General features: G+C 45.8%; 1 protein-coding gene across 9 annotated transcripts; it reads right to left on the reverse strand.

The window, feature by feature from the left end:
- Positions 1 to 1537: 1537 nt before the first annotated feature.
- SLC25A28 (solute carrier family 25 member 28) lies at positions 1538 to 12434 on the reverse strand. Of its 9 annotated transcripts, XM_081268469.1 has the most exons (7): positions 12022 to 12160; positions 11709 to 11908; positions 8881 to 8987; positions 8374 to 8469; positions 4795 to 5023; positions 3646 to 3702; positions 1538 to 2382 (listed from the first exon to the last, which is right to left on the reverse strand). In XM_081268469.1, the coding sequence occupies exons 5-7, from the start codon at positions 5015 to 5017 to the stop codon at positions 1865 to 1867; spliced, it is 798 nt and encodes a 265-aa protein (XP_081124595.1). In that variant the 5' UTR covers positions 5018 to 5023; positions 8374 to 8469; positions 8881 to 8987; positions 11709 to 11908; positions 12022 to 12160; the 3' UTR covers positions 1538 to 1864. The 9 variants fall into 9 exon arrangements, with proteins under 9 accessions (XP_081124595.1, XP_081124596.1, XP_081124593.1 ...); XM_081268470.1 differs by lacking the exon at positions 8374 to 8469; XM_081268467.1 differs by lacking the exon at positions 11709 to 11908 and having other exon boundaries at positions 12022 to 12153.
- Positions 12435 to 14243: the final 1809 nt, after the last annotated feature.

Here is a 14243-nt window from a genome sequence, read left to right on the forward strand (position 1 = left end):
CTCTAATCCTTTCTCCAGAGAGCCTAAGTGATCTGTTTAAATGGCAAATCTGATCACACCCTGCCTCTGCTTTTAAACCCCTGTAATGCTTCTGCATCGCCTTCAGGATAAACCCTGAACTCCTTAGCATTGCTTTAAGACCCAGCACCTGCTTAGCTGTCTTGCTGCAAGCCTTGCCCACATTGAACCACTTGCCCACAGGACCTCGAACACTTCTTATTGTCCCACTTCCAGGTCGTTTACTAGAACATCTCTCCTCCCCTCTTCATCTCATTGGATGTCACCTTTTCCAAAAGCTGTCACCCAAGGCTGGGTTGGTATCCCCCTCTAAGTGTATCCTAGGTCTATCCCATCATTTGTCTCATCGTTTGAGCTTATAACTGCCTGTTTACATGTATCTTTCTTTTTTCTTTTTTAGTTCCCCTTTCCCACCTATGGGCATTTCTTTTTTTAAAAAAATTTTTAATATTAATTTTTTTTCAGTTTTCGGTGGACACAACATCTTTGTTTGTATGTGGTGCTGAGGACTGAACCCGGGCCACACGCATGCCAGGCGAGCGCGCTACCGCTTAAGCCACATCCCCAGCCCTTACATGTATCTTTCTTTCCAGACAATAAGCTCCCTGAGGGCCAGGATTGCTTTATTTATCATTGTATCCTCAACTCTAGTACCTGACCCAGAGACCCTCAGTAGTTACTGAATGAGTGAGCAGATGACATAACAAGGAGGATAGGTGGGAGTTTCAGGGGCTAGATGCCTGTTCTGTGTCCTGAAGAACTTGCTAGTAACTATGGTAGCCAGAAAAGGGACAGCCTGACTCACATAACTGTGAAAGCCCCACCTCTGAAGGTCTCCAGGAAGAGCCCTGGTGGACATCAGCAGGAAACTTCTTCAGTAACCTGCATGTTGGGGATCACGCCTCAGCTCACTTCCTATCTTCCACAGTTGGGTTCAATTCTGGGGCCAAAAAAAAAAAAATGGGCTGGGGACTCTGTTCTACACTTACTGTGAGGTCTCAGGGAAGTTCCAGCTTTTCTGCGCCTCCATCCCATAATGCAGACACGACAATTGCACCACCTGCTTCACTAATTCGTGAGAACCAGATGTGATCACATGTGTTCAAGTACTTGGTAAAAACAAAATGTGTTATTGCTCACACAATCTTCAGGACTTGCAGTTTCACCGAATAATTTTAATTTCAAAACTACATCAGAAAACAAAGGGCTGAGTGCAAAGTTCCACTGCTCAGGCAGAGCTCAGAATTGGAGCAGAAAAATCGACTCTGCTGTGCCCACTGCTGCCCAAGGGAAGAGGCACTGGTGGGAACACGAAGCACTCATTCCAAGTTAGGGTCTGTCAGAGGCCCAGTGTTCAAGGTGACGGGGAGACTGAAACCATCATGAATGTCAGCAGAAACAAAAACTTACAGCCATCCTCAATAAACCTTTTGGGTTCCCTGATTTATGCTTCAACCCAAGTAAAGAACAGCTGACAGCATTTCACTTCCCCTTTGACAAGACAAACCCAACAAAACCATTTCATTTAAAGGCTTTTTATTAGGAACCAGGGGAATGTGCTGCTTAGCCCTCTATAACAGTCTAGAGCGGGTCACCAGGCCCATGACGGAGGTTGACAGAAGTGCTGAGGGGTGCTCTGCTGCACTCGCCCAAGGCCTGGGAGGAGAGGTGGTGAGGCAACAAGGCTGGCGGGAACTGGTGTTAGCCACAACACTGAGAGCCCAGGGAGAGCCCTCTCCCTTCCTCCCAACTCCACTCAAAGCTGGAGTGTGCCAGGAGGCAGAACACAGCTGGAGGGGGCAGGCCGCAGTGGTGCCGTCTACGCCTGGCTGCACACAGCGCTCCTTCACTTGTTGGCTCTCCACTCTTCTTGCCGTTTAGTGATCAGGTATTTGAAGAACTCATACACAGACCATGCGATGGCCGTGGAGGGGATCTGGTAAATTACTCGTGCCTGCACTCCTCGGAAGTATGCGGTCACCCCGCCTACTTGATATACCGTCCTGAAGGCACTAGCCATGCCTGTGATGTGTCCTGTAATGTTTGAGTTCAAAGCCAGGGATTCCTGGGTGTTGAGCAGTGTTTTGCAAACGTCCAGTGGGGTTGTGGCAGCGGCAGCTACAGCTCCTGCACAGGCTCCGGAAAGGACATGGGAGCTGGGGTTGTACCGTCTCTGGGGGTTAAAGTGCTCCTGCAGGAATTCATAGGTCATGAAGTGGATGGCTTGGAAGGGAACGTTCATGGCTAGCTGGGTGGTATAGCTGCGGTAAAAGGCTCCAGCCCCTTCATTTTGCCACACTGCCCGTACACAGTCTGTCACCCGGTGGTATGGTGAGTTGTACATCTGCATCCTCTGCTTGACCACTGGGAGTGCCATCAACAAGGAGGAAAATGGAGACAGCAAACAGCCGGTGACCGAGAGTATCCAGATTCAGGGTCCCGAATCAGCAGATCAGCCAATGGAATGGAGAGAGAAGACAGTATAAATGAACTAACTACCAGTTAACAGGATAAGTTTATGTTTCTCTCTTGAGGCCAGGAGGTAGGCAAAGCCTTGGCAAAGGGTCAAAAAATAATGGGCCCACTCCCAGCAGGATTTCTTTAAAACCAGCCAGGAGGTAGGCAAAGCCTTGGCAAAGGGTCAAAAAATAATGGGCCCACTCCCAGCAGGATTTCTTTAAAACCAGCCAGTTAGAACGCAAGATATATCTATGGCTTAATACCTCTAGAGGGTCTCCTTGGAATGGGTACGTATCTATCAGAATCTTGACCTTTCACAAATCTAGCAAGGAGCGACTCAGTGGCAGTGATGTAATGATGAACACAGAACACCAACAATCCTAATCCTCAGGTATGAGAAGCACCTTACTCTTTAAACATGAGTATGGTTACTCTCCCTGAGGGGAGGAAGGAAAAGTACTACCAAAAAGAAAACAAGATTCTTAGCCAAAAAGAGTCAGGATTTAGTTTCCAGACATCTTCCACTTCCTCAAGTGGACAACATGGTGTGAGTTCTGTCAGTCTCCAGCTTAGGTTTGGCCCTTACCCACGCATGGCCTTGCCCAGTCAAAGAACTAGAACTATGCTATCCTCTCTTATTTGTCTGACTATCTCTTGCTCTCAGTGCACAGTTTTTGGAGAATTTCCCTCCAACTCAGAAGCCAAGAGCCAGGTAGAAATGCAGAGACTGAGCTCTACAATTTAATCTTTCATTCCTATCTCAACTATGTTCTTCCTTCCAAGAAGAAAGGTAAGAATTTTAAATGTCAGAATCCATCTTCACCTCTTTGAAGAAAAATTAAATAATCTGCTAAACTTTCAGAAGAGATCAAATTTACTACAAAAGGGACTTCCAGAAAAGCCCAGGGATAAGCGGATAGAGGTATTTCTTTTGCAGGGAAGCCCCAAAGATGGATTAAATCCCAATGAATGTTTCCTGTCTGAGGGGGTTCCTCTAGAGGACTAAACATATGGAGTTAGCGCCCTCTGGTGGTAAAATAAAGTAACATGGGAGGACTTCTCACAAAAATTGAAATGCTCTCTTGCTTTTTTCTGCAAACAGAAATAAAGGAAAAACCCAGACAGGCAGCTGCAGCTACCCAGAGAGATAGGTTGAGGAATCATTACCTTCCACCGGATTCATGGCTGCATCATGAAGTAATGTTGCCACACACCCGGCTGCACCTGCAAATTAGAGAACAACTGCCACATTTAAGGCCAGGAGAGGCTGACCAATTCACTGAGGCCCAAGTGAAGGCGAGTGGCTGTGCTAAAGCAGTGAGGAAAGGGAATGTTAGGAGCCAGTCCAAAAGGGCACCCGCTGCTCCTAAACTTCAGCTTCAACAAAGATATTTGTTCTCACAAACTTAGGAAAGGTCATCAATGTACATGCCACATCTATCTCAGAAGAGGCAAAAACAGCCCAGTTTTTATCAATACAGATGGTCCTAAGAAAAACCTCAGCTTATGCCCCAGCTAGGAAGCAAACCCTCTGCTGCCAAGGGATGCCAGTATATTAACTGCCACCAGTGCAGGGAGAATGTGGTGCCAGGTGGTCAGATCTTCACCACAGAATCCTGCCTTCCATCCTGCTGCCCCTGTGCTGCTTGCCCATCTCCAGATCCCAACATTTGTCCATCCAGACCTTTCTTTCATTCCTGAACTACTATATCCCCCACCCTCTCCCCACTCAACTTGGTTTTCAGACAATCTTGAAACCCTGGGCTGTTATCTCTTCCTTTAATTCCACCCAACCTCCAACCTTCTGGATTCTCCACAGACCCTTGGCCCTTCACTTGTCAAGGCTGTGTCGTGTCCTCAATGACACAAACTGCCTGTGGTCAACTGGGATCCTGAAAAGGTGAGGCGAAGAGCTGGGGCTCCGTGTCTTCCTTGGGTAGCTGGGTCACCTCCACCTCCAATCCCGTCCTGAGGAGCAATATACCACCCAACTATCAAGAAGTATACAGTAGGGGTAGTTCAGTGTGTGTCTCCATACCAGGCATTAGAAGTTGATGCCAGGGAGAAGATGAGGAAAAAGTCAAGCTGGTAGGTAAGGGAGGATGCTGTAACCCTTTGTTGAGGTGCCCCAGAGGAGGGGTGGGGTTGCAGCAGCCCGTTGTCTGAGAACATCAGGTCTAGAAGTCCCTCCCCTATAAACTGGCCTACCCCAGCCCAAAGCTGCAGCTCCAAACCAAGCTGATTCTGGAAAGCACTGAAGCAGCAAAGTGCAAAGAGTTGGGAAAATGGGGGAACCGGCACATGAAGGCTCAATACCATTGGCAATATGGCTATTGCCCCCTGGGTGGATTATATCACTCAATGTCTTTTTCAACTTTTCGTAGCAGGCAAAATAGAGGGCGTGTGCAGGGCCTGCGCCTGTTGCTGTGACGTTCAGCCCCCGCATGGGCCTCCAGAGGCCCTCCGTTCTTATAATCCTCCTGAGGGCCTCCAACACATTGCGATAACGGGCAGCTGGGTCAGGCTGTAGACTCTGCATCCGGGTCTGAAATTACAGCAAGGAGAAGTGCAATGTCAGCAAGGCCAACATCCTGCCCCACATCAACACCCAGGCTTTGGGCACTGAACTGGTCTTCTACAGGCAACCATGCCAATTTGTGGAGGCAATACATAGCTCCCTGCTTTACTTCTTTCCAAATCTGTGTCCCATCTCTCCAAGTCTTGAACCTTTCCTCTTCTAGTCATTGATGACCCCAAGAGTGGAATATCATGGCTTTCCCCAAGGACATGGTCACTTGGTAATTTCCCAGAACTCCAAGGTGATTCATTGCCCCAGCAATAAATATCAAGCCTCTGATTCAGAAGTTGTTTTTGTGCCTTAATAAATTCAGGCTAACAGTTTTACAAATGAATTCTAAATTCAAGTATTTACTGCATTTATTTCTAAAGACCTATCCTGGTGCTGCTTATTGACCCCAACACACTGATTAATGAGATGGGTGCTCATCTTTTGATACCTTTTCAGACTATTTGGCATGGGCAACTGGGTGTACAAGTTAGTCTTGGCAGAATGAGCATTCCTAACAGAGGCTGCTGCAACTCCCTGGGAAAGAGTTTGCCCTGAAACTATGAAAGTGGGGAGAGTCTAGCTGGACGCCAACCTAAGTCTCTAAAACTCAAGAGTCTTTCAGATTTCTGATCTAAATTGACTGAATCCCCAAATCGGCATCAGCAAATACAAATCAGTTTCTGTGACACAATCGTTGGAATTTCTAAAAAGATTCAATGATTGGAATGAAAAGTGTATTATAAACACTTGCATAATGTTCTTGGACAGTTTTATTGAAATTTGGGCAATAAATCTCATCTGAAACACTCCCTCAAATCAGACCTTCTCTGAATTGTGTGCCTTCCCACAAAAATCTCTTTTGTCTATGAACCATTTCAGGTTAAAGTAGCACGGAGACTAACAGTTTAAAATCAGTCTAGCTGAGTATGGTGGCACATGTATGTAACTCAGGAGGCTGAGGCAGGAGGATCCAAGTTCAATGCTAGCCTGGGCAACTTAGTGAGATCCTGTCTGAAAATTAAAAGAAAAAAAAATTAAAAAGGTTAATAATATAACTGAGTGGTTGGTAGTATACCTCTGGGTTCAATTCCCAGTACCTCAAAATAAGTTAATAAAATTAATGTCTAGTGCCTGACGTACAGAATGCACTTAAGATCTGTTTGCTGAATGAATGAATCTTTTGTCACATAGCCATGTCTGTACCAGGTCAGAAAGTAATGAGTATAGCCACTGGGGAACCAACAAGGGGTAACTGATGTCCAAGTACAATTTAAAATCTTGCTTCATTGCAATCACTAGATTCAGTCTGGATTTAAAAGCTTGAAGTTTCCTGTTGGTCATCTGGAATCCAAGAGTAATGCCTTTTCTCAAGAGCATGGGAAAAAGAAATTAACCAGATTAACAGGTCCTGGTTAGCCACAAGTAAACCACATTCCTGGAGTTATTTTTTCCTGCCTCCTATCTTCTTCACCACCACCAACAAAACAAATAACAAAAAAACTTCACACTTCAAAGGTTAGGGCTGGGGGTGTGGCTCAGTGGTAGAGTGCTTGCCTAGCATGAGTGGGGCACTGGGTAAAATTCTCAGTACCACATATAAAGTAATAAATAAAGGTCTATCAACAACTAAAAATATTTTTTTAAAAAGGCTAATTACTGGTGTTCAATCAGAAATACAGATATCACAAAGGACACATTCTTTCCCACTTCCCCAAAAGACCCCATGAATCTCCAATAAAGGGTGTGCTTTATTCAAAGGGTATGTTTTAAAATTGGCCTGGCAGCTTAACAATTATGTGTTTCCAAAAATTTGTGTAAAACTGACCTTGTACAGGAGGGACATTTAGAAATCACATTGCTCTGCTTCAGTTATTGGCTTATTTGGCAGCCAGTCCTGAAAGGTCTGATCTCAGAAACCTGGAACTCTTTACCCCCGCCCCCCCAAAAAAAAAAAACAACCTGGGCCAGGCCAGGAGGTGAATGCCTGCAAATGCAGCCACTTGGGAGACTGAGGCAGGAGGATTACAAGTTCAAGGCCAGTCTGGGCAATTTAGATTCTGTCTCAAAACTAAAATGCTGGGGCTGGGATTGTAGCTCAATGGTAGAGCAATTATCTTGCATGTGTGAGGCCCTGGGTTTGATCCTCAGCACCACATAAGAATAAATAAGTAAAAATAAAGATTAAAACAAAAACAAAAACAAACCTAAAAGACCGGGAGTGTAGCTCAGTAGTAGAGTTCTTGCTGAGCACATGCTAGGCCCTGGGTTCAATCCCCAGTGAGAGACAGAGGAAAACTAGACTGTGGGTAAGTTACACGGAACATTTTACATACACATCTAGATCTAACACAATGGTTCTACTCAATGCTTCTCCCTTAAGGAGAGGAACTGGGTATAAGCTATGCTAAATATAAAAATGAATATGGATGCCCAAATTTGGGAGCCAATAAATCTACTTTTCTTAGAAAGATAAAATTTCTTAAGAATTTATGAATGCTTTGCTTTGAAGAAAAACAAACTAGTAGGGAGCTAAGTGGTTTGGTAAAAGACAAAAGCTTGAGTTTGGCAGGGTGTGGTGGTGTACATCTGGAATCCCAGCAGCTTGGGAGGCTGAGACAGGAGAATAATGAGTTCAAAGCCAGCCTCAGCAACTTACTGAGGATCTAAGCAACTTAGTGAGACCCTGTCTCAAACAAAAAAGGGCTGGGGATGAGGCTCAGTGGTTAAGCACCCTTGAGTTCAATCCCTAGTACAAAAAAAAAAAAAAAAAAAGCAAGCCTGAGTTTGAGTCCCAGTTTGCCTGATGTGTTGTCCCAAGTATTAACCTTTTTTCTGAGCTTCAAAACTGTCATTTGTAACATGAGGCCAAGAATGGCTGGCTCTTGGGACTGCTGGAGAAATTTTAAAAAATAAGACATGTAAACCACTGGTAATTTTCACAATGTGCTGTAAAGGCACTATTTTAAAGTAATATGCTAAGGTATATTTACTTATATCCAAGAATTTACAGAATTATGACAGCATTGTTTCTTGTATAAAGCTTTCAGAAATAGGCATTGACAATTGGTCCTAAACCTAATAAGTCCGGTTTAATTCTGCATTTTTAAAAGTTTATTTTAGGGCTGGGGATGTGGCTCAAGCGGTAGCGCGCTTGCCTGGCATGCGTGCGGCCCGGGTTCGATCCTCAGCACCACATACCAACAGGGATGTTGTGTCCGCCGAGAACTAAAAAAATAAATATTAAAAATTCTCTCTCTCTCTCTCTCTCTTTAAAAAAAAAAAAAAAAAGTTTATTTTAAGGTTTCTATGTGGCTGTAATGACTTACGTGTTCAGCTGCTAATCTGAAGGTCACATATTCAGAGATGAGCTCTATTGTGAGATTGTTTGCTTTGCTTGGGTCTTTAAATTTTCTTTTGAGAGGCTATAAGGGAGATTTGTGAGTCACACAGACTGGATTCAAATGATGTCCCTGCCTCTTACATTCTACCATGTTGGACAAGTTACTTAACTGCCCTCTAAGCCTCCTTTCTTCATCTATAAAATAATGAAAATGGTGTCTACTTCATGAAGTTGTTTCAAAGATTAAATGTATGTGGGACACAAGAGATAGGTACTTGGCACACAAGAAAGAAATTTGCATTTATTGAATGCTTAACTAATCAGTATTAGACGCAAGAAAATCAAATGTTATTGTTTCTATTTCTTAACCTTTCACTGGTGTATAGATATCAATTTACATCTAGAATGGAAAAGATTTCTCTCCCTCTGCTCTTTCCCTCTTTGTTATGTAAGTTGATAACTTGTTTCACCACTGCAGAACCAAAAACAGTACCTTGGAAGCAGGTGGGGACTTAGCCAGATGGTTCTGAGAAGGGTTCTCACTGCTTTGGGTTGCAGAGCCTATCCCTATAGGTAAAGACTGATGCTTGCTTCTGAGGCCTAGAAAAGGAAACTGGGATTTATCTGGGTTCCCAAACCTCCCTATTATGACCACAGAAATAGATGGGTGGATAGCCATGGTCTAGCAAGGCTGTGTTGACTTCCCATAGTCCCTCCCAAGGATATTTTAAGTCAACTTGACCCTGATAAGTGAGTGAGGATACACAGGTTTGCATGCCAAGAAACAACACTAGCTTTCATTTGCAAACACTGTGGTTGCCCTCCTGACTGCAACATGGATACCTGCCTCCAGTCTTGTGGTAAAATTGACCTGCTTTTCCTCTCCACCATGCATTATGGTAAAAAGAAAAACTGCCAGGTGACAAGTGAACCGGGCAGGCTGGGATTTGAATTTTACTTTCATGCAAGCACAACAGCATTTGACATATGGACACTAACTCATATTGGTCTCCCCTCTAATCATTTAAATCCCAGCATTAATGGCAAATGAAAATTATTCTTCAAAGACAAGACTTGGTATTTTTGAAGACTCCTGAATATTTTTCATTCAGATAAAATTATTACTTTCTTGATGTACGGTTTTGAGGTGTGACTATAATGTTGCATGACTAATTTTTTCTTTTTTGCGTTGTTATGGATTGAACCCTGGGCCTTGTGCAAATTAGGCAAGGGTTCTTCCACTGAGCTACATCCCCATCCCTGCATGACTAATTTTTCAAAAACAAAAATTCCAAAGTTCATGTAAATGAATAAGAACTGTTCTTCCAAATAGCTGCCTTGGAAGGCTAGAAATGACTTATTCCAGTATTGCTGTGGTTATGCAAAGCATTTCTTGAACTCCTCTTTCACAACTGTTCACAACCAGTGGGTACACAGGTCTCAAGGAGTAAATCAATCTCCTGGCTTTCCAGCTCCACCTAATCTTTAAGTACCCCAAGAGGTACTTCCTATTGTGAGCTCTCACCTATTCATAGTATATGATTTTGAGTGGTCTCTGTTTCTACTAAATCAATTATTTTAAAAAATTGTAGTTGTGTATGGACAGAAAGCCATTATTTATTTTCATGTGGTGCTAAGTGCTCTCACACACCAGGCAAGTGCTCTGCCACTGAGCTACAGCCCCAGCCACTAAATCAATCTTTTGAGATGTGTATGTGTGTGTGTGTGTGTGTGTGTGTGTACAGAAAAAAGATTTGCTATCTTTAAGGATATGCATACAAAGATTCTGGAGGCATTTCTAACAGGGGAATTTATAAAATGTTCAAAGCAACAATAGCATTATGAAAATATACAGTGTAAGGAGACAGTCCCCCATTATGTTGTTATGGCATAACGGTGAAAGCTGTAGTAATATTTTTGTCACATTATTACACTGTATTTTTCAAGCCATTAAATAATTTTCATTGCTTTCACTTATCTGTTTCCCATTTGATACTCATCCTGAAATAGCAACATAAATCCTGCACTCTACTCATGATTGAGTAGAATGAGGTTACTCTGCAGCCAGATCATATTAACTTTTGGATATGTAGCATATCCAACTTTCCCCTTTTTGTCAACTCCCATTCAACCTAGAGTCCACTACATAAATGTTGGCTCTTTTTTATTAGTATTTATTCATTTTACATTTCAATGGTTATATTTCTTTCTCATGGAATTTACTGGTTTATTTCTCTCAATCAACAAGGGCATTTAAAATTCTAATCATGTTAAGTGCATTTAACCACATTTTCAGTGGCTATGGTCCTTGTTAGGAGTTAACCTTGCAATGCACTAGAACCAACTCAGTGTCATTCACAAAGCTTCATGAGCTCTTTCCCTATTTCTTCATCCATATTACTGTGAAAACATGAAATGGTAACTGGAACCAGCAGCAAGCAGAAAAGGGTTGCTTTGCATTGCCCAAATTGACACTCTCCTCCTTTTGAATACACAACATTTTCCTAATTTGAGGAGAAAACATACAAAGAACTGCCAGGATATTGTTGACTATTACCCTTAACATGTAAAGGAAGCACAAGGCTCGATCATATTTTTTTCAACAGTCTCCTCGGATTTACTTCCCCCTCAATTTAGATCTCAAGTTTAGTGGTTTGCATCTTTACTAAGGGTGGAGAATAAAAACTGTAAAAACAATCTTTCCCATCTTCAGACGGGAGACTCAGCTTTCTTCAGAAGGATCTCACTTCTGGATCCATTAATCGCTCTGCTTGGTTGTGGATGCAATTAGTTTTACTTTCACACTAATTGTGTCGATCTTGTTCCACGTTCTTCACACATCCACTTTCTAATACCGTCACACTTCCCTTCTAGGCAACTTTCCCCTTTTTGTCAACTTCAGGCGCCCAAAGAAATACACTAAGTTTCCTCTCTTGTGTGGGGGCTGATGTGCTCCCTCCACATACACAATCTTAATCCCAGTTCAATTTTCATGTTCAGGAAATGGGTGGGATATCATGCTTGCTTCAGAGAGAAATCGAAACCTTTTCCTGAACACGATCTTTCCCATATTACTTTCAGTCTGAAACTCTGACTTCTGACTGCACAACGACTTCCAGTCACTCACGGGATAAGATTTAATACGTCCTTTATCTAGCTGAGAGATCCCAGATTCCGGTTCCTGCCTCGTCACTTCTAAGGAAAGACACAGCAAGAAGCTGGTAAAAGCACCTACCCGAAGAACATCTCAAGCCATCAGATCCAGTTAACCATCTGATTCACGCCAGTTGGGTTCACCTTAATCGAGTTAGTAGCACTTACCTGGGCTTCGGGATCCCCAATCCCACCCTATTTCTGTTTAGTCCCAGGTGGGATCTCCGACTTTGGCTGACAGATTTTTGATCATGAGTCCCGATTCAGATCTCACTGACGGTTAGAAATAAGTCCTGGCTCCTGAATGGGCTCAACTCCCAGCCCGGACCTTGCTTGCACGGAGTACCGGTTCGAATCGTGTGAAGTGCCTGGAGCCAAGAAGGAACCCCGTCGACTCCAGCTCTCAGCTAGGATCCTGGCTCTAGATGGGACTAAGGTGGGTCAGCCCCAGGTCGGGTTCCGAGCCCAGTCCAGGTCTCACCTTGACGCAGTCGATGGGGTACATCACGCAATGCTCCAGGATCCCTGCCACGGCGCCTGCCACCATGTGCGTGGTGACAGTGGCTCCAGCCGGCAGCGCCTCGTAGTCCGGGCCGGAGTCCGGATCCTGCCGTACCGGGGGCCTGCAGGCCCCGGCCTCCCCACCGCCGGCCCCCCGTCCCACGCCCCGCTGCAGCCACCCGTCCAGCAGCGCAGACTCCCCGGGGCTCCGCCCGGGCCCAGCCGCCGGCCCCCCCGCCACACCGCCTGCACTCCGCCCCTCCAACTCCATCCACCCGGGCCAGCCGCGGCGCACACCCGCGCCGCTGCCGCCACTACTGCCGCCGCCCCCCGGCCCCGTTGCCTCCGCCTCAGGCGCGGCCCAGAGAGCCCCGGGCCTCCGGCTCCCGCTTGGCCCGCGGATACGCCCCCCAACCAACCATTGGTGAAGGCGCCACCCTAGCCCCACCCCTTTCCTCTCGTAGGGGAAATATGTCTGCGGTATTCGCGAAGTTGCCTGTCATTCCTCTTCTTCGAGGCGTTGCTGCCGCCTAGATCCCACCCCTTCCCCTTTGATCTTGGAAGCTTCTTGTTTATTGGTTACTGATTGGCCGACATGTAAGATCAGCCCGCCTCTGACTTTTCAGGGGCGGGAGAAACTTAAGGTAGAACTTTGATAGGCTCCACCACTCTAGATACTTTGGCTGTGGCCATTGGCTCGCACCACTTCTGTCTCGGATTGGCTAAAGAAAGAGAGCAAAGCGCTGGGAGAGGATAGGGACTGACTTTGGGGCCCAGACTGGCACCTAAGGGGCTGCAAGCACTGCGGGCGGGAACGTAGGGTGGGGGCGGTGCCAGGCCTTCAAGGTCCAACCGCTGACGGATGCCGTTACGGTAGGCGCTCGAGCGCGGGACCCGAGTGCCCAGACGCGCAGCTCCTAGACGTGCGTTCCCGGCACCGAGAGCTCTATTCCCGCGGGATCTTGTGGAGGGCGGGAGGCGGAGCCAGCCTGGACCCTGCATCACCCTGGCAGTGCCGGCGTGCTAGTCTGGGAAGTTATTGCGACATGTGGGCAGGGGCCCTCCCCACTGCCAGGGAAGACCGCGGCGGCCCGTTAGGCCGGGGTCGATTCTGGACTGTTCGGCCGCGGGGGTGAAGGGTCTGGATAACCCGTTGGGTCCGAGACCCCAATCTCTAGCACTGAGCCTTACACAGTCTCAGTAAACCCTGCAGTGGTTGAATGAATGAATTCTCCAGGGCCTCGGCAGTGGCTGGGCTCTGCGCCAGGCCGAGAGCTAAAGGCTGGGGAAGGAGATGTCGAAATAGGGCGGGATGATTCAGAGATGATGACAGGTGGAGAGGTCGACTGGAGGCAGCGTTTAAAGCAAAGAAAGTATGGCAATTATGGGGAAGTTCGGACATACAGCTTGTACCGAGTCTGAAACATCAGCTTCTTGCCCTCGAGCTGACTCACTGACAAACCTCAGGGACCGTGTTGATTGCCTTTTGTGATAAGACCGCTCTTCCTCCCAGTCGGGGTCGGCTAGTGGCGTGTACTGGTTCTACAACAAAGTTAGTGATGCCCAGCCCTCATGACTACTCCAGCGCCAAGAAGTTGCACAGAGGCTTGTGCTGCACTAAGGCGCAAGGAAACAACTTTAGACTTCAGCAGGCCCCGTTTTCATTCCGTCTGCCCGGCTTCCTCAGTATTCCTTTGCTGGAGCGTGTTTGCACAAGTTTTCCCAGTTTCCAGCTCAGTCTTTACTACCTATTTTAATGAGATGATGAAGTAATTATGAACTAACCTTCCATCTGTTTATAGCATTTCCTTCGATCAGGAAGAGGTTTTCCATTTTCTCTTAAAGCTTAGGTTTCTCTGGGCGCCCCCCTCGCCCCCGCAACTCGCCGGTTCTCTTCCTGTACAGTAGTGGTTAGTAACCTTTGGGTCGCCGACCTTTTTGGAAAATGGTAACCCTACAAATCCGTTTCTATAACCCCTGATGCGTGCACAAAATTTTGCATATAACTTCTGAGTTTCAAAGTCCCAGAAGGTGACTCTTGCACTCCCTAGAGGTCCATTAATTTCGAGCTACAGCACGGTTCAGTCTTCTCTGTTCTACAGCTCATTTCCCTTAAGACATGAATAGGTCTCACAAAAAGAAACCCATTCAATCCCACTAGAGTATTTACAAATTCCCCTTACTGCCAAATTCCTCCAGCAA

Source organism: Spermophilus citellus (assembly GCF_964194105.1).
Source record: "Spermophilus citellus genome assembly, chromosome: 15".
In the NCBI taxonomy this organism is placed as follows: Eukaryota; Metazoa; Chordata; class Mammalia; order Rodentia; family Sciuridae; genus Spermophilus; species Spermophilus citellus.